Source organism: Castor canadensis, chromosome 14 (assembly GCF_047511655.1).
Source record: "Castor canadensis chromosome 14, mCasCan1.hap1v2, whole genome shotgun sequence".
In the NCBI taxonomy this organism is placed as follows: domain Eukaryota; kingdom Metazoa; phylum Chordata; class Mammalia; order Rodentia; family Castoridae; genus Castor; species Castor canadensis.
The window spans coordinates 94,828,098-94,851,213 of NC_133399.1; the positions used below are offsets into that span (position 1 = coordinate 94,828,098).

At 34.5% G+C, this 23,116-nt stretch overlaps 1 protein-coding gene across 4 annotated transcripts in view; it reads right to left on the reverse strand.

The window, feature by feature from the left end:
- Nucleotides 1-23,116, reverse strand: part of Tll1 (tolloid like 1) — a 213,683-nt gene that overhangs the window by 155,155 nt on the left and 35,412 nt on the right. Inside the window, exon 2 of one of the 4 annotated variants that reach the window (XM_074055033.1) lies at nucleotides 19,752-19,857. The exons of the other annotated variants lie outside the window; for them this stretch is intronic. Within the exon in view, the coding sequence (XP_073911134.1) occupies nucleotides 19,752-19,773 (22 nt within the window). The 5' untranslated portion in view covers nucleotides 19,774-19,857. The remainder of the gene's footprint in view (nucleotides 1-19,751; nucleotides 19,858-23,116) is intronic. 4 annotated transcript variants of the gene reach the window in all.

Sequence of the window (23,116 nt, forward strand, 5' to 3'; positions counted from 1 at the left end):
GCAAGCAAATCCTTCCCTTCACATTGACCATACTAAATGAATGATGGAGTTAGTCTTGTAGTTGAATTGATTTTTATTTCTGGTGCCTAGATAAATATTGTAAATTTTAGGAAACATGAAAGGAAACCTATTCACCTTTGGTAACTGAAGACATTTTTTTCTGCTCTTTACAATTTTTAAATGAAACACTCTATCAGTAAAAATATCTTGCTGACATGAAATTAAATGCTGCTAAAGAAAATCCAATAGTAAACCATACATCTTGTTTTCCTGATAAGAATCTATGTATGTGACTATCTAAACTAATGAAAACACAAAACAGCTCCTAATTCTTGAATAAGCTTCCCATGGTATGAATTCACTTAGCATACATTACTCTAATTCTCACAGTGATTTTTTTGGGATTGAAATAATACTGATACTAGTCTTAACTGGCAGAGACCACTATGGGTTGGGGACTAGGAAGAAGTGAAGAGGTCTGGTAGTCATGAACCAATGTGGGTTGCAATACACAAGTGCATGGAATCTCTCTGTATAGCTATTCTTTATCCCAAGCTAGCAAAATCACTATGTCTTTCATATTATCTATGTTTTCTCTTTAACAAAATTGGAGAACTGAGGATGGGGGGGTGGCCCAAACAATGTATACACATGTGAAAATGTAAATGTAAAAATGATAAAAAATAAAAAAGAAGAAAGAATACTGAATCCAGCTTTACAATGGACAAAACAATAACTTGAACAAATTTTCCAATTACACAGTTCATAATTACATATATCCCAATTACTACCCTACTGTCTCGTGAGAAGGTACTCAGCTAGGTTAAGTTCTGGCGATACAAAGGCTGCCTCAGCCCAGACAAGTAAGGTGATGACTATCATACAAAGTGATAGAAAAAACATAAGGTAAGCCCAGCATCTTTATTTTTAACATCAATCTCAGGTGGACAGAGGGTTTCTGCATTCAAACCAAGTCTTAGAGAAGGATGAAGAGTTAGCCAGGAAAAAAAGTGGACAGGATAGAATGAGCTCCAAAGAAAAGTAAAGAAGAAAGCCACAGAGATGAGAAATAGCCAGATTTCTTTCAGCAACTCAACTCCAAATGCCAGTGTTGTAGGGAGCATGAAATTTGTAGGAAGATACAGACAAAAATGAGGATGGAAGGGATATCAACAGATGTCCCTAATGAAGGAACTATGACTTAACTGCTCTTGGGAAAGTGACTTAATCTCCATATGTAAAATGGATTAATAATATTTATAATTTTGTAAGGAATAAATAAATTAATAATAAAAAGTTAAAAGAATGACCAGGCAGAGTACATATTCAACTGTTTGAATTATTTCTATTAATAGCAGAGGAAAAATAGCTGGATCTGCAGCATATAAGAGTGTTCTAAGATGGGAGAAACCAATCTGAATAATCATGCTTTATGATCTAGAAAGATAAAAGCTAATGAAAACATAATTACTATGTACAGTATTTACTCCTTTTATTTGAGAGTGCTTTGTTTAGACATGTCCTATTTTTTATATTAGTTTTAAATACTTTTTTCAATGGATGTACTACAGACTTAAAAACGCTTTTCTATTGATATTTGATTGTAAAAATTCCAATAAATTTCTAAGGGACAACCCTAAATTAGATAAATTGCTAAATCTTGGCAAAAAATAAATTATTAAAATGTATCTTGCCCTTATCATTCATTGCCATATGGTTCCTCCTCATAAATTTTAAGACCTGTCTCAACAGTTTGCACTTTTGCTTCATCCATTCATACTGTATGTTCTCTTCATGCTTTCAAATGACTTTTCTCTTCAGTTTAGCGCTACTTTTTCCTAAACTAGAATTCTTAACTCAGCATTAGAACAAGCTCATTATATTCTTTAGGACATCAGAAGACTTACTCCTTCTCAAAGCCTCAGTTATAAACAGAAGCAGAATGTGCCTCTGCTTGGTGAAATACCAAACCCCATTCAGTAAGTGCTTTGTGTTCAGAGGACAGTAGAACACAAGTCATAAGCAAACAAAATATGCATTTCAAACTTAAGTTCTAAAAAGTCTCGCATTTTAAGTTTTAACCTTGATACAACTTACAAGGACCTGAAGAGACAGAAAACATATACCAAATACATGCCCTTCTCTCACATCTCAATGATGAAAGTAATCATGAATTCTCTAGTATAGCAAAACCAAATTAAATCTTGATTTATTGTGTACATAGAATTAATAAAATAAGCAATTCTGAGAGACAAGACTGAACAAATATAGGACATTTCCAGCTAAATGGCAGGATGTAGAGCACCAGGAAAATAACCCTAAAATGCTGAATGCTGACAGAATGCAAGCAAATCTAGCCCTGTCCAGTACGAAGCTTGGTCGGGAAACTAGATAACAAAGGTTGGCCATGTGTGCTCTGCTCTTTAATAAAATAGATAGCATGAGATAAGTGAAAGGTCACACATCCACACATGTCTTTCCTAACAATAACACAGGCAGGAATACCAAGGAGAGAAAAAAAAATCTCATGATATTTTGCTTGGAACAAAGTCTACTTTGCACATGTGGATTTTAATGAGAAATTTTATTTCTTGAACAAATTAAGAAATAAATTTCTACTTTTCATTACATAAATTCACCCATTCGTAATACTACCAATCTCTTTGATGAGTTTTTATGCCTAGTGGGTATACACATACATACATATATATATATATACACACACACACACATATATATTATGTATTTTGAAATTCCTAAAGAACTTTACAAATACATATATATATACAATATATTTATAAGTACATAAAATTATACTTTTACATTATGTTAATGGAATTTCATATTTCTTTAGCAAACAAATGTGTGATGTATATCTTTTATTAAGTGAAGGAAAAAATAGCTCTAATTGGATTTAAGCAGTGGTAAGGAAAAGAAAACACTGAATACAATCACATACAGTTTTGAAGAAAGAATCAAATGGACTTATCTAATTAAATATAGGCTATAGTTAAAGGTAATTCCAAAATTTCAAGCCTGATGGCACAGGAAAATTGAGAACCAGAAAAATAATGAGGAGAGAAGTATATTTAGTGAGGAAGATAACTTTGCTTTCATTATTTATCTTGTATGTAAATGAAGAGAACACATAAATTAAAATGAAAATGCCCAGCAAGAAGATGGATGCATAGAACTTCAGTTGGTCAGAGCTAGATATTCTAGTAAGGATGATCATGGTTGGAAACATAGAAAAGGGATAATGATAAAGTCTGAATTGCATGCATTTATAAGAGGTAATACATATGAAAAACAACACCATAAGTATAGACAAAAGATGAAAAGAATTTAAAAGAATAAGAGTATTAAAAATGGAAAAGAAATACTAACAAAAGTAATATATCACATCAAATGCTGCAGTTTGTGTACAAGAAGTCTGTAGGAATGTTTAAGGAACTAGCTATACACTTCTCATTTCAAGATAGATGTAAAAAGATATTTCCATTCTCTTCTACTCTCATGGGGTTTGAACATGGGGCCTCATTCTTGCTAGACAGGTGCTCTGCCATCCTGGCAGCCTTGCACTCACCAATGAACAGAACAAGAAAACAAGATAGACACAAGCTTGAATGAAACTAAGAAATATCCATAACCCAAGTAGTAAGGAAATGGCTTATTAGAACACAGGATAAATTTCCCAGGAAAAATGAAGGGAAATAAGTTCATCTTTGCTGCCAAACTATAAAAGGACTCAACAGTTGGAGGCTTCAAGTAGAGTAAAGATTGAGACAAGGCTGAGGCTGAAAATAGATATGTCATTTCAAAATCTTTTGAACAAACAGTTGGATCCTCAGACCCTACAACATTTATATCTGTCAAGCTATACAGAAAAGAGAAGTTTCACAGATATTGGAAAAAATGAACTAGTAAGATATAATATTTAATGATACTAAGCACAAAATAAATCCTGATGAGGTATTAGATTCAAAATAAGAGGGTTGAGTGGTAGTGTCCAGGACACCACCTGAGATCCAGGACTCCTATTCCTCCCCCAGATTTGTAAGACTAGCAGTTTATATAACTAAGAAGGACATCAATAGCTTTCTCTGGAGGTAGCAAATAATTACAGAGCCAGGTATGGTGATGAACACCTGCAATCCCAACTACTCAGGAGGTAAGGTAGGAAGATTGTGACCTGAAGCCAGCCCCAGATATAACCCAAAAACAAAAGGGCTGAGGGTATGACTCAAGAGGTGGAACATCTGCTTAGTAAGCATGAAGTCCTGAGTTCAAACTCCAGTACTTCCAAAAGGGAAAAAAGACATGCAAATGAAAATAGGAACCTGGAGGTGATTGTAACTAGAAACTAGATTCATAAAACCAACTACTCAACTAAAAAGGATTCTAAGTGAGGGAATTCAGAAAAGGAAGTGAAAGAAATACTGGAAGTATAGAAATACTGAAAGAAAATTTCCCCAAAGTAGAGATCCAGATGCAGTAAATGAAAATACTTCACTTATTGCAAGTGCAATGAAGGAATGGCAACTTGCAATGAGGCTTGTGCTTGACAAATTTTAGAACAATGGGTATGAGATCAAAATCCTAAAAGTTCACTGAAAAGATTCAGGAAAAAATAGATAATAAAATAGGAATCAGAATAACTGTGGTCAACATGTTAAAAAAATGCAGGACAATATTTCAAAGTTGGGAAAAGCATAGTTCTTCTCTTATTTTATACCTACTTCCTAAAGGTAATTAAAAAGGTACTAAAAACTATCCCCACATGGCTGTAAATGCCAGTAATCTCATCATTCAAGAGGAAGAAACAAGAGGATCATGAGTTGGAAACCAGCCTAGGTTAAGTAGGGGACCCCATTACAAAAAACACTAAGAGCCTTGGATGTAGCTCAGTGGCACAGTTCTTGCCTAGCATGCACAAACCCCTGGGTTCAATCCTCAGCACTGCAAGGTAATAAATAAAGAAATAAATAAATAATAAAAATTACAAATCAAAACAAAATGTCCTAAAATGAGAAATTGTGTAAACAAGGAACACATAATGTACCTGAAAATATCAACCCTTAATTCCAATGTCAATATTACAAGTAAAATTCTGGACTTGAAAGAAAAAAAATGCACACTGTGGCAATCTAGATAAAATTAGTATATAATATCTAAGGAAAAGAAAATAATTTTCTTTGAGAGAAATGCTTTATTTTAGAAAAAAGCATAATTAAGTATACTTATTAAGATTCCCAGAAAAATAAAATATGAGCCAAATTTTATACCCAGCAAAATTTACCTTTAATGTAAAACATAAAACTATAATCAAAGTTATTCAGAGAACGTGGCTAGTATTGGCCCTTCTTAAGAATGTACTAGAGAACAAACTTCAGACCACCAAAACAAGTAGAGGAACATCATCAGAAGCAATTGTTTGGAGCGTTAAATGGTTATTTGCAAAACAAAAAGAAAAGAGGGGTAGATGGAAGAAAATCTCATATGTGACCACTAAAAGCCCTGACAATTAAAAAAGCAGAGTATAAGAGATGTATCAAATACAGACATTTAAATTTATTGTTTTCAGTAATCAGAATTGATACTTATACTAGCATTGTTATTCTAAAGGTATTGTATGTGAAATATGGAACATTCCAGTTCTAACATTCCCCAGGTCCTTGAGAACCAAAGTGAAATAGTCTAAGTAAAAATCCAGTGATTCAAAATTTCTAGTTGGAAGTATCAGTTATTTTATCATTGAAAATATGCAGATATGTCCTAGTTCTTCAAGAAAATACACTGAGAGGCAAGGACAAATGAAGGAATCTTGGAGCATAAAAAAAGAAGAAAGAACATAGAGGTAGAAATTTGGGTAAATACTATTCTCATGAGTTTTGAAAATCATATTCGATTATTAAAACAAAAATTATAGCACCATCTCTGATACTCAAGCCAGTGATATTTAAAAGTGGGAAATGTAAACAGACCTAAATACAAGCAAGGTTTTTATACTTTATTCATGCAGTAAAATGTTGCCATGCCACCAATAGACTGAGATAAACCATGTATGTATATTGCAATCTCTATGAAAACTATGCAAGACAACACACTCAAAAACACTAGAAAAAGTAAAATGGAATCCTGATTATTTTAACATCAGAAAACTAAACCACATCAATTTCTTTAAGCTAATCAGTTCATAATGATATTAAAAACACTAATTGGTCACTTTTACAGCATGATAGGAAATGAAATCGTTGCCTTTAAAATTGTGTAAAGGAAAGAATCCTTTGCCCTCCCTTTCCTATATGAAACATTCCTCTGGGTGACCAAATAAAAGAAGAGAAGTATCTCTCTATAAAATTATTTGTACAAGACTGATAAAATATGATTTTTCAATGCTCAAGGAATCAGTTACAGCACTGAATAACAATACCTAATAGCATGTTTTTGTAAGTTAAAACTGGACATTATTTATGTCCTGATAAAAGAACACAGCTCCACACAAAAGAGTAACTCCAGTCTGATGACACATCTGCATCCAACTGCCAAATGTGGGAAGCACAGAAGGTAAAGGAACGCAATGAACACTCTGAGTACCAAATCAGCAAAATATAGATTATGATAAGCTATGCCAGGCAGAGTACTAGTTGTGCCTCAGGCAGGCTAGAAGGAGATTGAGAAGGAAACTATGACTGAAAGAAACTTAAAAGACATTTTTGAATGATCCAGACTAGACTATAGTGTCTAGGATATACACCTTTTGCTGATAAAACTATAGCAAGACATAGTCATAAAAATCAGGATACTAGTTACATGTGGAGAATTGGATAGGCTAGTTACTGGGGAGAAGAACATAGATAGTTTCTGGTCCCTAAAAATGTTCCATTTCTATACTAGGGTGGTCAATACAAAGTATTCAGCTTATACTTTACTAAGCTGTTTGTTTTGTCTGGTTTCCTACCCTTGAGCTTTACTATATAATACCAGGATTTAAAAAGGTTAAACACAGATCATGTGTGCTAAATTAGCACTACATTAAATTTTTATACTGTTAGAGCAAAAGAGATTGAAGGCAGACAGGTAATATATACTCTTTCATCATAACTTCCCCAATGTGTTCCTAAGGTAAGCATTAAACATATAAGATTTTCTGTCACAGAGGTATTTCTAGCATGATCTATGTACTAAAGCTTAGTAACTTGAAAGGCACAGGTGTTGACCTCAGGCAGACCTAGATTTTAATTCCAGCTCTACTTCTTTTTAGTTTGGCAACGTAGCCTTTTTGATTTTCAGTTTCCATATTTGCCAAGTAGAATGATAAGTGGGCAGTGTCATTTTTAAAAATCGGAAATACTTTATATAAAGTGCCTAGGAAAAGTTCAGACACTCAAGAAATATTATCTGCTATTTTTAATACCGAAATTCCTTTTATAATTCTAATATTTACTTTAACAAAATAAACTCCCAAATACTGATTCTTCACAGCAGGGTTCTATAATAAGGAAAACACAGATTAACAATTTGGTCAGATTAATTTGTCTTAACATTTTTACTCCATGTCCCACTGTTGGCTTACAGGTACTGGGAGAACAATAAAAATATTGTTTTATTATGGGACCCTGTGACCATTGTGACAAGCATGTTAAAGTATTCCAGATTCCCAGAAGCCATTAACAGGGGTTGATGCCACAGGAGATCAGCCACAGGTGATCTGGGAAATTGTAGGAGTGAATCAACAAGGTGTTAAAGAAAGAATGTTTTGAAGAACTGGGAGAACATCTGTTCTTCTCAGACTTTTTCTCTTTACATGAACCTTTTCCGGATGAATGCTACCTTGACAAGGAGGTAGATATGACCCAGAGGAATTCCAGTAAAACATGAAAGATAATAAAAGAAGTTCATAGCAATTCGAAGGAAAAGAGCAGCAGCAGGAAAAAAAAAATAGTCAAATGTCCCTGCACCCACACTATGTGCAGAAATAGCAAAGGGTGCAGGGCAGGTGAGGGGCTCAGACATGCTGCAAGTAAAGGGAGAATGCAGGGAAGGAATCAATCACCTGGAACTCTGAGGGCGACCACGTGATACAGCCACATCAGAATGAAATGCCAGTGCCACCATCTGGGTAGAAATGAATCTAAGTTGGCACTTCCAAGCCCTTCTCAATTCATCAGACAGGAAAGGCATTAGGGATACTTCTCCAGGCTTTGTGCCAAAATGCAGACGGCAGCTGACAAGGCTGCATAAGACTTCATTGCAACAGGGTCAAAGTGGTTCTGAAATTAAAAGCTAAAAGAAAGACTACCGGGATAGAATAGACTGTAGACCGTGGGGTATGCAATGAGAGTAACAGTCCATGGGGTCTGTCTTAGCAGGGACACAAGGCTATCATTCCTGGTTTCCACAGTGGACATCAGTCAAGGAAACAGCAGTGACATAGACTGGCATCATGACTCTCAAAAGGTAGTGAAACCCTTGGGACAACTCAGATCTGAGATTTCATCTCCCCCACCCACCACACACCCAGACAGCATCTCAGGGAGTTGATGAGGGTAAAAACTGATCAGATCGGGGGAAGTGAACTTATCAAACAATTAAGCAAAAGAGAAGGTCCCTTTGCCACAATCAACACTGCCATCAACACGCAAAGAAAGCTTGAAAAGAGATGCTGAAGTGTCTGTTTTGCACAGTATGAATCCGTGAAGGATAATCTGAGCAAGTTCATGTACTGAAAGCTGATTTAATATTCTAATCAGAAGTAATAAATGTACCCAGGTAAGGTGTCGTATTGTACAGTTACACATAGGTGTGTGTGTGTGTGTGTGTGTGTGTGTGTTAAGTATGACTGATCAAAATTCCAAATCTGAAAATACTCCCAAATTCAACATGACACTACAACTAGAAAATTTCATACTGTAAAACTTTGTTTCATGTGTTAAATTATTAAAAATAATATAAAATCACATTATATTATGTTTCATAAATACTTTATGGACATAAATGAATTTTGTATTTAGACTTGGGTCCCAGTGCCAAGGTATCTCATTACATAAGTGCAAACATTTTCAAAATCATAAACAATCAGAATCTGAAATACTTCTATCCCCAACCTTTCAGATAAGAGATATTTACTGTATATGTATATTAGATGGTGGTAATATATCCGATGCACATTCACACTGCTGCTTTAACAGCTCTTTCCCATATGTCAAACAATTTATCATGATTTATTCCACAGTTCAGAAAAGCTTATCATCTTAGAGGATGTTGAAATTGTCAAATCAATGTACAAGCAATGGTTTTTAAGTGTTGTTTAAAAATAGCTTTTCTGACAAGTAACCCCAAATCTCTTTAATAAGGTATTACAAACATTTTTCTTGTGCTGGAGTTTAAACCAGGTTCTTGCACTTGCCAGGGAAGTGCTCTCCTACTTGAGCTATGTCCTTAGTCCCGCTTTTAGTTTGTGTTTGTTAGATAGAGTCTCTTGTAATGTTGACCTCAAACCATAATCCTCCCATTTCTGCCTCACAAATAGCTGGAATTGCAGGTGTGTACCATCACACTAGGTAGATTACAACAAATTATAAAGGAAATCTGCAGTTTAAATGTCAGAACCTCCAGTAAAAAGCATATTAACTTCCCATTGCCAGTCTGGCATCATGGCTAAACTCTCTGGAGTTGTGCACGGTTACTGAGATGCAGATGGGCAGCCCTAATTTGAAAGATTTATACATTACCCTTACTTGGCAGAGTATACCCACTCCTTCTACTCACAATCAGACTCTACCAGCCACTCACCTGATATTCTTACTCATATACTTAGCAACAGGACTACTAAAAGCCATACAAGTCTTTGTACCAATTATGCAGCCAACCTGCCAAGAACTCATCTTTGCCTACCTCTTCGTTTAAGTGTGGTCTCTCAGAATGAACTGCTAAAGAGAGAACTACCCTGATCAAACAATGAGGTCAACCATTGCAATCTCCAAACACACGTGAATTTAATAACTTTAGAGGAGGAGAAAAGCAACAAAGAAAACTAACTGTATAAAAAATTAAATTCAGTGCAGAAAAAACTTAAGAAAATTAAATTAAGCATGGAACTGAAGACTATCAAATTGCTGTTCAGGGTAACTCTTCTATAATACTAAAACTGCTTTCTACATTCATAATGCTTTAGTCATGAAATACACTCAATGACTTGGCTTTATGATCTCAAGATACGTAACTAGTCATTTGTGTAAATAAGCCCATGAGAGAAATTATAAATTATATTTTATTAGTTCTTTCCCTTACAAACTAAATTCATCAACTGTTTACAACAAAAAATATACAACAACAAAAGGTCATCTATAAAATAGAGATAATAGTCATACTATTTCATAGAGTTGCTGAAGAAAAAAAATGTAAAAGTACTTACAACAGTGTGTCTGGTATCCAATGAGCATTTTGTAAGCACTTGTGAGCTATTTACCTATTTCCTTAATATAGCAATAACATATTATTCAAAATCACTGTAAAATCTCTATCCTGGTGACCGCATACAATTTTTCTTGAGGGCTCACAGAGCATAAGAAGCATTTCTTTTTACATATTACTTTAACAATTGCAGTTTAAAAGAATTTCTCAAGGACTATAAAGCAAATATGATATAAAGAAAATATTTGTTTCTTTAATAAAAAGAACAGTAGGCTTTTTCTATAAAGAGCCAGAAAGTAAATATTTTATTTTAGCAATTACTAAATACTGTCATTGTAGCACAAAAGTCACAGACTACAAGAACATGAGTGAATGTGGCTGTGTCTCAGTAAAACCTTACTCCTGCTTTAAATATAAAGTGATTTTTCATTTAGAAAGCAAATTACAGTAGACAATAAGAGGAGATAAGTTTATCATCTATTACATAAAGAACTGTCTTTAAGCACTCAACATTTTAAATTCCCATATATTTTATCCATTAATTCTCATATTTTCTCTACTACTACTGCTGCTGGTCTATACACCAAGGAATATGTGACCTTGAAAGCATTTATTTATACCTCCTCTTCCCACCAGGCTGATAAAAGTTGCTGAACTCCAGTCATTTCTGGGAGAATGCACCCAGGCCCTGATCTCTTAACATTCCGTCTTAGCTCAATCCAGATTTAAAAGCGTTGGCTTAATTTAGTGACCAAATTAGTAGAGCTGTACTGATTCAACTCCAGCCAAGTCTGCTGTTTCTTGGGATATTTCTTAGGTTACGTGAGGTTGTGACAAATTAACAATGAACAGTTAATTATGAAATTTTACTTTCTGGTGGGGGAATGACAAAAAAAAAGAGGCCGCCAAATGTTAGACTACTCAGAATTTAATCATATAAACGGGGAATAATCTGACATCAATGAGTGGAAAATGCCTTTTTTTCTGTTCTGTAGAGCCCTTTTCGTCTCACTTATTTTGCAGACATTACTTCATAAGTCCTGAGCAAGGATCAGCAGGTATTACTACATTTATTTCTAGAAAGAGTTCAGACATCAAGAAATAATGTGTCAGAGAAAGTCAGCTGCTTGGTTGGGATAGAAGACAGACTTTCTGAACTTTCAAGTCACTGTGATATCTACTATACAACTTCTTTTTATAACTAGATATTTCCAAAGGAAAATAACAGAAAGAGTTACTCCATTTAGACCCTCTATTCCTGAGAAAAGTCAGACGTGGTAAGGGAAAACTCATGCAAAATCTGTCTACTTCTTTATAGACAATAGAAAGATGAATTTCCCTCAGCAGACTCCTGTTTCCTTTTGTGACATGCATTAAGAGAAGATTCTGACTTTCACAGCTACAAAAGAAAATTCAGTGTGATGGTAGCTGAGATGGCTCTGAGAACCGCTTGTTCTGCCATCCTGGACAGCACTGTTGCCCTAAATCAAAAATAGGATAGGTAAGACGCCTAAAAAACTAGATAGCATTTATTGCCCTCAACGCAGAGAAACTAAAGCAGATACCTTAAAAGCAACTGAGGCCAATAGGAGAAGGGGACCAAGAACTAGAGAAAAGGTTAGTTTGAGAAGAATTAACTTAGAAGGTAACACACACGCACAGGAAATTAATGTGAGTCAACTCCCTGTATAGCTATCCTTATCTCAACTAGCAAAAACCCTTGGTCCTTCGTATTATTGCTTATACTCTCTCTTCAACAAAATTAGAGATAAGGGCAAAATAGTTTCTGCCGGGTATTGAGGGGGTGTAGGGGAAAGGGAGTGGGTGGGGTAGGTGGTAAGGGAGGGGATGGGGGAGGGGGGAGAAATGACCCAAGCATTGTGTGCACATATGACTAAAAAAAAAAGTTTCAATAAAAAAAAAAAATGGAACTCCCTGTTGTTGGTTTGTGACAGAAGTCTTGCCACTATTTCTGCCATCATGTTTTTTGTTTATTTTAGAAGGTCTACATGGTATGGTGCTACACTAGGTTCACCTAAGTTGGTTAATTAAATCAGCAATTTTTAATTAGCCAACTCAAGGGGGTGATTAGCATCTACTATTATTAGGCTGGAGTTGTAGATCAGCAGTAGAGAGCTTGCCTAGCATGCTTACAGCCCTGGGTTTGATTTTTAAAAAATGAAGAAGAAGAAGAAGAAATCACAGTTACTTCAGAGGCACTTGATGGGGAAAATACCAAACACTCTTCTTTTTAATTGGATCTGTTGTGCCTGACTTTTCTGCAACCTAAGTCCCGGTATTAATAATTAAGGAGACACACGTTAAGACAAGTAAAGTGAGAGAGACACAGCCTGAAGGGATCCATGGACTGTAATTAAAGTTGTCTGTGCTTGTGGTACATATATTAGAAATGAAGGAATGGTTATGCTGTACAACCAAGGGCTAGGTGGCCTTATTTATTTTCCAAAACTTTAAGATTATTTTGGAGTTTTGATCTTTTAAAGCAATACAAGAATATTTTCTCTATAGTCACTGAATAGTGACTTCCATGTTCCCAACATACTGAAATTTTCAACATTACTGAACATACAGCTTTTCATAATTCTAAGCTTTTGTTTCTGTTCTTCCATTTGTCTAAAAAGACTTCTCTCCCCTTCTTCTGGTGAATTATTCCTTCTCTCCAATACCAAGATCAGATTCCATCTTTTCTCCTTATGACAGATAGCGGTTGTCCTCCCCTGTTCTGTCATAGAGCACTGGGCACACTTTTTTTAGAACTCTTGTCATGGTGCATGATCGCTTCTGTTGACCTGCCTGTCTGTCCAGTTCTGATTCAGAAATCAGAACTATGTTTTCAGGATTGTTCCACTCTTAGCACATGGCCCATTGTCTGACACAGCAGATGATCAAGTCAAGTCGAATCAATAATTATGAAAATTATTTTGGCTTTGTTGAACCAAAAGAAGCCTTAGATCTTGTTTAATTCTGACTTTTAAAGATAAAGAAATGAAAAATGAAGTGAGGTCTCTAAGGTCACACAAGTACAATGCATGCCTTGACTCACTCCACACCTTGAGAAATGACTCACATTTTTCAGTGTGAGAAAGATGAAAAGATCACATTTAGCACAGAACAGAGACACTTCATTACCTCCACACCAAGCAACACACACCTATTTTAGTAAGAGAGATGGAAAAAGAAAGGATAGAAAAAGAAAAAGGAAATGAGAAATAACTCAAATTATAAATATTCATAGATTAGGGTTTCTCAACTTAAGCACAATTCAAATATTGCATCAAGTAATCCTTAGTTGTCCAGGGCTTTCCTGGGCATTGTAAGATGTTTAGCACCATCTCTGGTCTCTGCATACAAGATCCCAGTAGCAACCACTCCACTCCCAATAGTGCACAATCAAAAGTTTTCCAAATACTGACCTACGGTCCCTGAAGGCAAAAATTTTCCTCATTGAGAATGATTGCCCCAATTGAAGAATTTCAGAAGAGGTAATCTTCTACATTACTTCAAACAAAATATCAATCAATTAGCATGTATAGTACACTGGCTTCAAACCAATACTCTCTTATTAAGTATAGAAGCCAGATCTGAAATGCTTAATCCTCTTACATTTTTATTAATCCTTTTAATTAAAAACAATGATGTGGTCACTTGGCCTATGGCTGTTAACAGCTGAAAGAGGTAAAAGAAAAAAAAAAAAAAACCTAGCTAACACTTCCAGTTCTAAAAGGTATTAAACACATTTAGCAAGTTCTAGAGATAAGCTTAATCATTTTTACTTTAGCTTAAACTTTAGCTGTAAACTTACTTAAAGTTCCTTGATCAGTATCAAACATGAAAATGAAAAACTTAAGATTACTATGTAAATTTTAAAATTTTTATTTCTAAGGAAATAAAAAAGTAGTAACAGAGTAAATAAGTATCTTTTACTTGGTTTTAGTATATGTCTTATAAAAGCCCTACTTTCTTCTATGGCATGCAAATGTTTCTAATTGAAATTTTAATACACTTCTCTGTTTTAGGAATTTGAGTTTTCCTCCACCCTCCTCAAAGCAGGTTTCTTTTTAGTTCCCTTGCTGGTACTTGCTTGTTTTTATTCTTTCTTCCTCTTTCTGTTTTTTTTTTTAACTTTTTTAATTCTTAAAGTTAACTCCAGCCTACAGAGTTCTGCTCTTGTTTCTAAGTATGCAACATATCAAATTCATATTTCAACACTGTACTGACATGCATGAATACTCAATGTCCAAAGATATTACTTTTTATTTTTGGTAAAGAAGCTGCAATGAATAAAAAGTAAGAGTAGCATAAACCTAGCATGTTGTATTCACCTAGTCCAATAAAACTTTCTCATGACTTAGCAGGCAGAGTCCAAAATTATAGGTGTTTAACTATAAAAGTATGAGACTTCGGTGTTGTAGAGTTAAATGAAATATCACAGCCGGCCAGTAAAGCTAGCTAGCTAGCTGGGAGTTCTTGGGCTCTAGCTTCTAGTTCATGGTTTTGGTATGGTACCACTGAGTGGAAGCTGTCCACTTGGCTTAAGTATCAATGACATCAATGCTTAGCACTAATGCCAGCTTCAAGGTCCAGGACAACAGCAGGCATCCTTGAAGCTCAGGTAATTTCATTGGCAGGTTCTGCAAATTAGACCCAAAAGCTACTCAAAGCAAGTGGCCTTCTGCTTCCTAACAAGGGATAGCATCCTGTTTCCTGTTTCACATCACTCTTCCCAGTGGTCCTCCTCTGTCCATAGGTCAGAACTTTAACCATGAGATGAGAACAAATTGCAACTCATGGTATATCCAAATTCTAGTTTTCACAGTGGTTTTAGTACAGTATTGTAAGAACTTTTGTAAATGCCACAATGTACCCCTACCCAGCACAATAAAAAAAAATTCTAAAACAAAAACTAAATAAATAAAAGGAATATTACAACTTTTAGTTGTGAATCTTTAAACAGAAATCTTTCAAATCCCATTTGTTACCTCTTCAGTATGGTCTTAAAACCTGAATATGAGAGAAAGAGAGAGAGAAAGAGAGAATCTCACTTCTATTTCATAGGTTCCAAAGTTGGCTGAGAATCTGGGATGATTTCAAGATTGACAAACCATATTTAATGCCACCAATTCACTGACCAAGAAAGTATCCAAAATTTTAGACTTTCATTTAAATGACATTATTTTCTTACCCCCAAAACTTTATTAAACAGCATTAAAAGAATTGTTATATCTCATATTCACTTAATATTATATGATTTTATTTAAAACTTTGAAAGCTTGACAGACAAAAGACTGATAACCTACTAATTCCAAAAGTCAACAACTTCTGTTATTGACTAAGACTGAAAATAGTCTTTATAGTATTTTGGAGACTTGGCAATTTATAAATCATCATCATTTTTAGGAAAAAAATAAAATTTCTCTGCTGTAATAGGTTGCACTATTTATTCATGGGCTTCTAATTCCTGGGTGGCAAGTGGGGAGTCCAAACCCACCAATCCCAATACCAAGCTCTGCCTGGAAAGAAAAGTGCCTTACTATAATCCTTTGACTCAGAAAGGGCACTTTCTAAATAATCTATGCAGAAACAAATTAGTAATAACATCCCTACCCGAGAGGAGAGATACACTACAGCTGCTCAAAAATCACTCAAATGTGAAAGACCAGGGAAAGAAACATATCTCAAATAAGGAGAGATGGATGCTGTCAGATCCTATGCTGGCTACCAGATCTTCACTTCTGAAAAGAGTAAACTCTAAATATCAAGTTCCCAAAGTACCAGTGTTTAGATACAAAGGAATTCTAAAAAGTATAGGATGCTGGTCACAAATTAATGAACATACTCCGTTTTTCACTACAAATGTAAAATCTTTATCAATATCAGTCTTTTTGCAGCAGAGAGAACTTGAGAATTCAATGTGGCACATGAATCTCCCTTGAACCAATATCAATACTATTTATATTTATACAACTGAAAGAAAATATTTCTGAGATATTACATTGTGATGTTAGGAATCATAAGTCTAAGAAAATCATTCTAAATACTGGAAAAGGGGAATAGAAAATGAGGAAGAAAAGGAAAAAGAAAGACACATGGAAAGGAAAAGGGTGATTTTAGCAAAGAAATGAGGAAAGAGAACAATGGAGGGAAAGAAACCCCAATATTCTGCCTTAGGGAATTATAGAATTCACACAAATTCTGAGCTTTCTAAACCATTCTTTCAACTACAGATTTCAAAAACAATCAACCAATAATCACACCAAATATCTGATGTTAATGAGTTTAAATAGTTTCGAAACAGATACTCCTCTTGAGTTTATGATGTTTAAACAATGAATGCCAAGATAAATGAGTTCCTTACCTCCTGTTCGCCATTCACTTTTGGCTTTTTTCTCCTTCCCCATTATTTTTGGCCTACATCACCCTGACAGCTTTTCTGAAATCTAGCTACAGTCCTGCTGCTAAAAAAGAATTTTCTTTGTCTTTGTCTATTATCCTACATCCTTCCTCTCATTTAAAAATTTACCTTTGCAATCCTTTTTTAGACAATTCAGATTTCTAATTTCTTCTCAAACTGTTATTTCCTTTTCTGTCTTTCTGTGTTTCTGTACCTCTCTGAGTTACTTCATGCTAAACATGTGATAGAGTGAGTTTAACAATTTTAATTATAAGTGGTATGACAGATACAGCTAAAAAGATTCAAACCATAGAACAGTCTCAGCTGAGGTGTGATCATACACACCTGTCAGCACTATCTGGGGTTCTATTGCTCTCCTTTTTCTGGTCCAGCAGCTCAGAACTTAACATTGTCTAGCTATAAAACATGAAGGGAAAGATGTCAAAAATTCTTTACACAAAACCTGCCAGGAGGATATCTTAGTAATATGATACCAATAAAGAAGTTCCGTAGGGTATAAAACTTACGGTGAGAAGAGAAACAGGAAAACCCTACTAATGTTGGAACACAGGGAAAGGTGAAAGAAACAGTAGAGAAAGAAAGCAAAATGGTAACAGCAGTTTTGAATCCTGGACATGCCATATTAGCTCAAGCTGTTTTTCATAGATATTTTGATGCTATCCCATGCATTTTAGTCCATGATATATTAATCATTTTGTGCCTTCCTTTTATTAAAAAATAAGGCCAGATTATTATAAATGTTCTGTTCTAAGAAATTTTATATAGCTTGTTACAGACAACAAAAGTACTTTCACAGATTTAATTTCATTTGTTCCCCACAAAAATCCAGTGATGATGCAAGCTAGGTAATTAGATCTGATTGAGTCATAAAAAAAACTTTAATGAACCCCCCATAGCAGTGGAATATGAACCTACAGAATACCTGGCCTTTTTACAATTAAGGGGAGAAGATATACATGTGAAACATTCATTTATTTGATATTAGTCATTTGAATTTGTTTGCATAAGTTAGATCCAGTCCATCAAGTAGAAATAAAGTAGCGAATCTGAACCATTACCCACTATAGAATGTTGTTTTTCCTTCCATGTAATCATAGTATCCTAATGTTAGGCAAAAATTATAGACCTCAGCTATATGCAAGAAATTCTCTTCAAATGTTCTTCAAATATCATTACTTGCAAACAGTTACAAAATCATTAGAAGAGAGACTTAGCTCCTCAGATTTCCTATTCTGATCTTGCTTAATATTCCATCTTAATATAATCATAACTTCATTATTTTTCCCTCAAGGAAAAACTCAATTTCAGTCTTCTAAAATTTATCACAAGCAAACATTACTTCTAGTCACCATTGGGGCATACACCAAGTATCTTCTGATACAATTTGCTGAACTGTTTGCTACCTTTGGAGATTCTTACATGACTGAGAATTCATGAACTAATACTACTGAAAAGAAATAAATTGCACTGAATAACAATGCTTTAACAATTGCAAAATTAAAGTTATTCTCAACCATATAAAATTTTCACCTTTGCCCTCTTCTATCTTTATGTCTGACAAATAAAGCTCTGGTTAGCTTTAATATCAAAAATAGACTTTCTAGGTTTGCTCTAAACTGCTGCTACTTTTCAAAATAACTGCAGTTTCCTCCCATTATACTTTCATGGAATTAAAAATACCGATGGTGATAGTAAGAAACAAACACCTGAGTGTTTCTATCTTTGAACCATGATTTTCACCAGACAATCCTGGTGTCCTGGGAGTACATTATGGCATTTACAAAAGTTCTTACAATATGTCAAATATATCATACTTGAATTCACCCCATCCATCTTTTTCTCCTTTATCTCCCCTCCCCTCTCCCTACTCCTAGAATACTTTTGACTCATTTTTCCATTTACATATATGTTTACACAGTATTTGTACCATATTCACCCTACTATAGCCTTTTCCCCACATCCTCCCCCCTCCCACTGGTACCAACCCCCCCCCCAGACAGGACCTGCTGCTCCCTCTTGTTCTTCAATTTTGTAAAAGACAAAATTTACATTTTTGTTTATTTAAATAGCTATACAGGGAATTTCCTTGTGACATTGCCATGTATTATAACCAGAATTGGATTTATCTCCTCTGTTTTCCTCCTTTCTATGCTATTTCCTTCTTATGATGGTTTCAGCAATCTTAAACATTCTATATTTATTCTTACGTGGAGAGTACATCAACCATATTCACCTTCTTAACTTCCTTCTTTTACCCTCTCTCTCTCTCTTTCGAATGTGACCTTCCCTTAATGTGACCATTTTTCATAATATTGCTTGTATTTTTATTAGGTCTATATTCCACACATGATAACATGCAGGCTTTGATCTGGTCCTGGCTAACTTCACTGAAAATGGTATTCTCCAATTCCATCCATTTACCTGCAGAAGACAAAATTTCATTCTTCTTTGTGGCTGAATAAAATTCCATTGTATATAAATACCACATTTTCTTAATCCATTCGTCAGTGGTGCACCTTGGCTGTTTCCATAGCTTAGCTATTGTGAATAATGCTGCAATTAAAATGGATGTGCAGGTGCCTTTGTTGTAACCTGACTTATATTCCTTCAAGTATATCCTTGGGTGTGGGGGTATTGTTGGATCATATGGCAGATCTATTTTTAGTTTTTTGAGGAGACTCCATACTGATTTCCATAGTGGTTGTATTAATTTACATTTTCACCAAGAGCGTATGAGGGTTCCTTTTTTCCTACAACCTTGCCAACATTTGTTGTTTGTGTTCTTGATGGTAGCCATTCTAACAGGAGTGAAATAGAATTGTAACATAGTTTTGATTTGCTAACTTCATACAGACCTAAACCACTGCAGGAATGTAGCCCCCCAAATCAGGAAGTCACTTACATTGACTGTGACCTCCCATCATGAGAAGTCCAGATGCTTCTTCTTGAACTTCAAGGGCTCGGGCGGCCCAGGCACTGCCCCAACACTGCTTAGAGCAGTGGTCAGTCTGGAAGTAGAGAAGCACAGTGGTATCCCAGAGTGAGTGTTAAGCAAGGCCCTCAAGAGGCACCAGCACTGCAGTCATGTTTGGCCACGTGCCATTTGAGACCAGAACATTACCCCACCACAGCAAGAGATGGCTATGAATGCCTAAGATGAACTGCACCTTTCCAAAGGACTGTCATAGATGGATTATAAACACATTTTTTCATATTGCCATTCATGGAAGTTAGCCTTGATGGCATGATAATATTACAACTCCATATTAAAAATAATATGGGAATATATAGAAAGTCAGTTATGTATAGGATATAATTATCTGTAAATAAGAATAAAATTAGGATATCATACATAGGTAAATTTATTTAAGAGGTTTAATTATATATTGATCTTTGTTTATCCTATCATCTCTCAAAAAACTAATATATGCCTATATCTAAAATTAGTTTAACAAATATACTATTTTATAACCAAATAAAGTGAAATGCAACATAATTAACATATGCAGTGATAATACTTGGACTACCAACTCTAAAAAATAGACAGTTTGACCAGCCCAGTTCGGGGATACTGGAGTTGTGCAAGGTCTACACCCACTTCCCAATGTTTCAGGAAATGCAAATGTTTAGTATGTCTGAGGCACATCTACCAAAACAAGACTTGGCAACATATGATAAGCCAAACCCCAAGGATTTTTAAGACCTACACAAGCCCATAATTAAAAACATGAACTGAAGAGATCAAAGGGTGAGAGAGTACAAAATCCACTGACTTAAGAGAAGACCAAGATTGTGTTTCAATTATGAAGGTAAACAACACTGTGACTTTACTATGGTCTACAGCAATTCTGTTTCCTTTCAAAGTTGGGGCAAAAGCACCAAATAGATGGCTCTTATCAGTAATAGCATGGTAGAATCACCAAGGGAGTTTTTGAAAACTAAAAATATTCGGGTCCCATTCACAGATATTCTAATTTGTTACATCTTTGGGTATAACCTAAACATTACTATTTGTGTGTGGTTTTGGCAGTACTAGAGTTTGAACTCAGGACTTTGCACTTGCTAGGTAGGCACTCTACCACTTGAGCCATGCCTCTAGCCAAACATTAGTACTTTCTAACTTCCCACAATAATTTGAGTGTGAATCAAGTGTTAAAAACCACAAACCTAGATTTCCAGGTGATCTCAAAGCCTCTTCTCAACCTTTAAATTCTATGATGCCAACCAAGCATCATGACTGATTTGTCACTCTTAGAAACCAAGTTATCACATTATTTTAAAAAGTATTCTATAACTACTGAACTATAGTAATATTATCTCAATATTTTCCCTTAAAATAACATTCTACTACCTTATATGTATATACCGTATGTATATATAATAATACATATTACTATACAATTACCTTATGTGTAAAATGCAGGGGCATATAGAGTATATTTACCCAGTAATTTTCCAGGTAACATTTCCATCAGTCTGAAAGTATATTTGCAGAGAATACAAATATCATTATCTCTTTCACTTGAAAAGTAATAGCTTTATACTACGATTTTAAAATTACATGAGTGATCAAAATTTTAATTACTGTCTCTTTTGGAATTCTCCATTTCTTACATTTCTATTTGTACAGGTCTACAGTTCTACAAATCTTACATTTTGGAGTTCTATGGAGGAAACTAAAAAAGCAGTAACCAACACTAAAATCTGAGGAAAAAAAAGAGAACAAACAGAATTAAGAAATTAATAAATCTAATCTTGATTAAACTGTGCTTTACAGATAACTCATGCTTTTGAGTTAAAAAATTATAAAAGTTATACTATTTGTGCTTTATTGGCAGGACAGGGCATTTTGAAACTGAATTTCAACCATAAGTAGCAAGTAAAATAAATGAAATATAAAATGTTATGAATACAAATGTAAGTATATGTCATTCACTAACACATTCTAAGATTACCACTAATAAGAGTTATACTAAATGATATTTATTGAACATTATGAGTCATAAGGTACTCTTGCTATTGATATTTTATACTCAAAGAAAAAGGCTCAGAGAATTTGAGCAATTTCCCTAAGTTGTAATTCCTACAAATACCACAACCAGAATTCAATCCCAAGACAATTTTGATTTTAGAGATTCTTATCCCGTATATAGAAAAGAATGAGAGAGAGGGAGAAATCATTTTTACATAATCCTTCATCATGACAGACACTAGTCAAACACTAGAAAGAAAAACCTTCTTTTTTCTCTTTTCTTTGTTGTTTTTGTGTTTGTTCTTTTGAGTTGGCAATTTAGTCATTTTATGTATATTAAACAGTTCACCTTCACCCTGGTTAAGTTATATATTCCTTATTTCATATTCTTTTATATTCCTTTATTCCAAGCAAAAGATAGTAGCTGAATCTATACAAAGTTCATGAGCCTTTTTTAAAGAAACTGCCTACATTTCCATACTTTGAAAGGAATACATTCATCAAAAAGTACCATATGCATTTGTGGATATGGGGACAGGACACAGAATGAATAATTAGCCCTTAAATGCTAAAGGATATTTACATTCTCAATCAACTTTAATGTATTAAACTAGAAGAAGTGTAAAAATTGTTTCAATGCTATTAGAATGAAAAATAAACAAAAAAAAGGGGTAGAGGGAGATATCCTTGTGAAAGCAAGTATTTCAATAATCCTGAAGAATGCCTTTTTTCATCTTTAATAGTACAACTTTTTTTGACATTCATGATTAGGAATCTTAGTTGAATGCTCAAATTTGAATGAAAGACAAGCAGCCAAACCAGTTCTCTGCAAGAATTTTTTACTGTATTTTTCACTCTGCCAATTACTTAATCTCATCATCTTCTTCTCCCTTAGCCTCACTTTCCTTAACTACAAAAAAACAAAAAACAAAAAAAGACAGCTGAGCTATGCTGGTGAGTTTTTCCCCAAATAATTTACTTAGAAAATTTTCACAGTATGTTATGATACTTCATTGTGTATCCATCTTATATCCATCCATCCACCTCCCTTATTTTTGGTGTATTTCAAAGTAAATCACTAAGTTCTTCTAAATAGTTCAGTATGCTCTCATGGAGTACAACCATTGCTTGCAGTATTACATAAACTTCAAATATATAAAACATAGAGGTTTATGTGTGCATTCCTTTCATCTTAATAAATGTGCGTGTCTAAATTCCTATCGAGGTATAAAATATTACCCTAAGATTTTAGCTTGTTTCAGAATAACAGAAGCCAAGATATACCCATGTAAAAG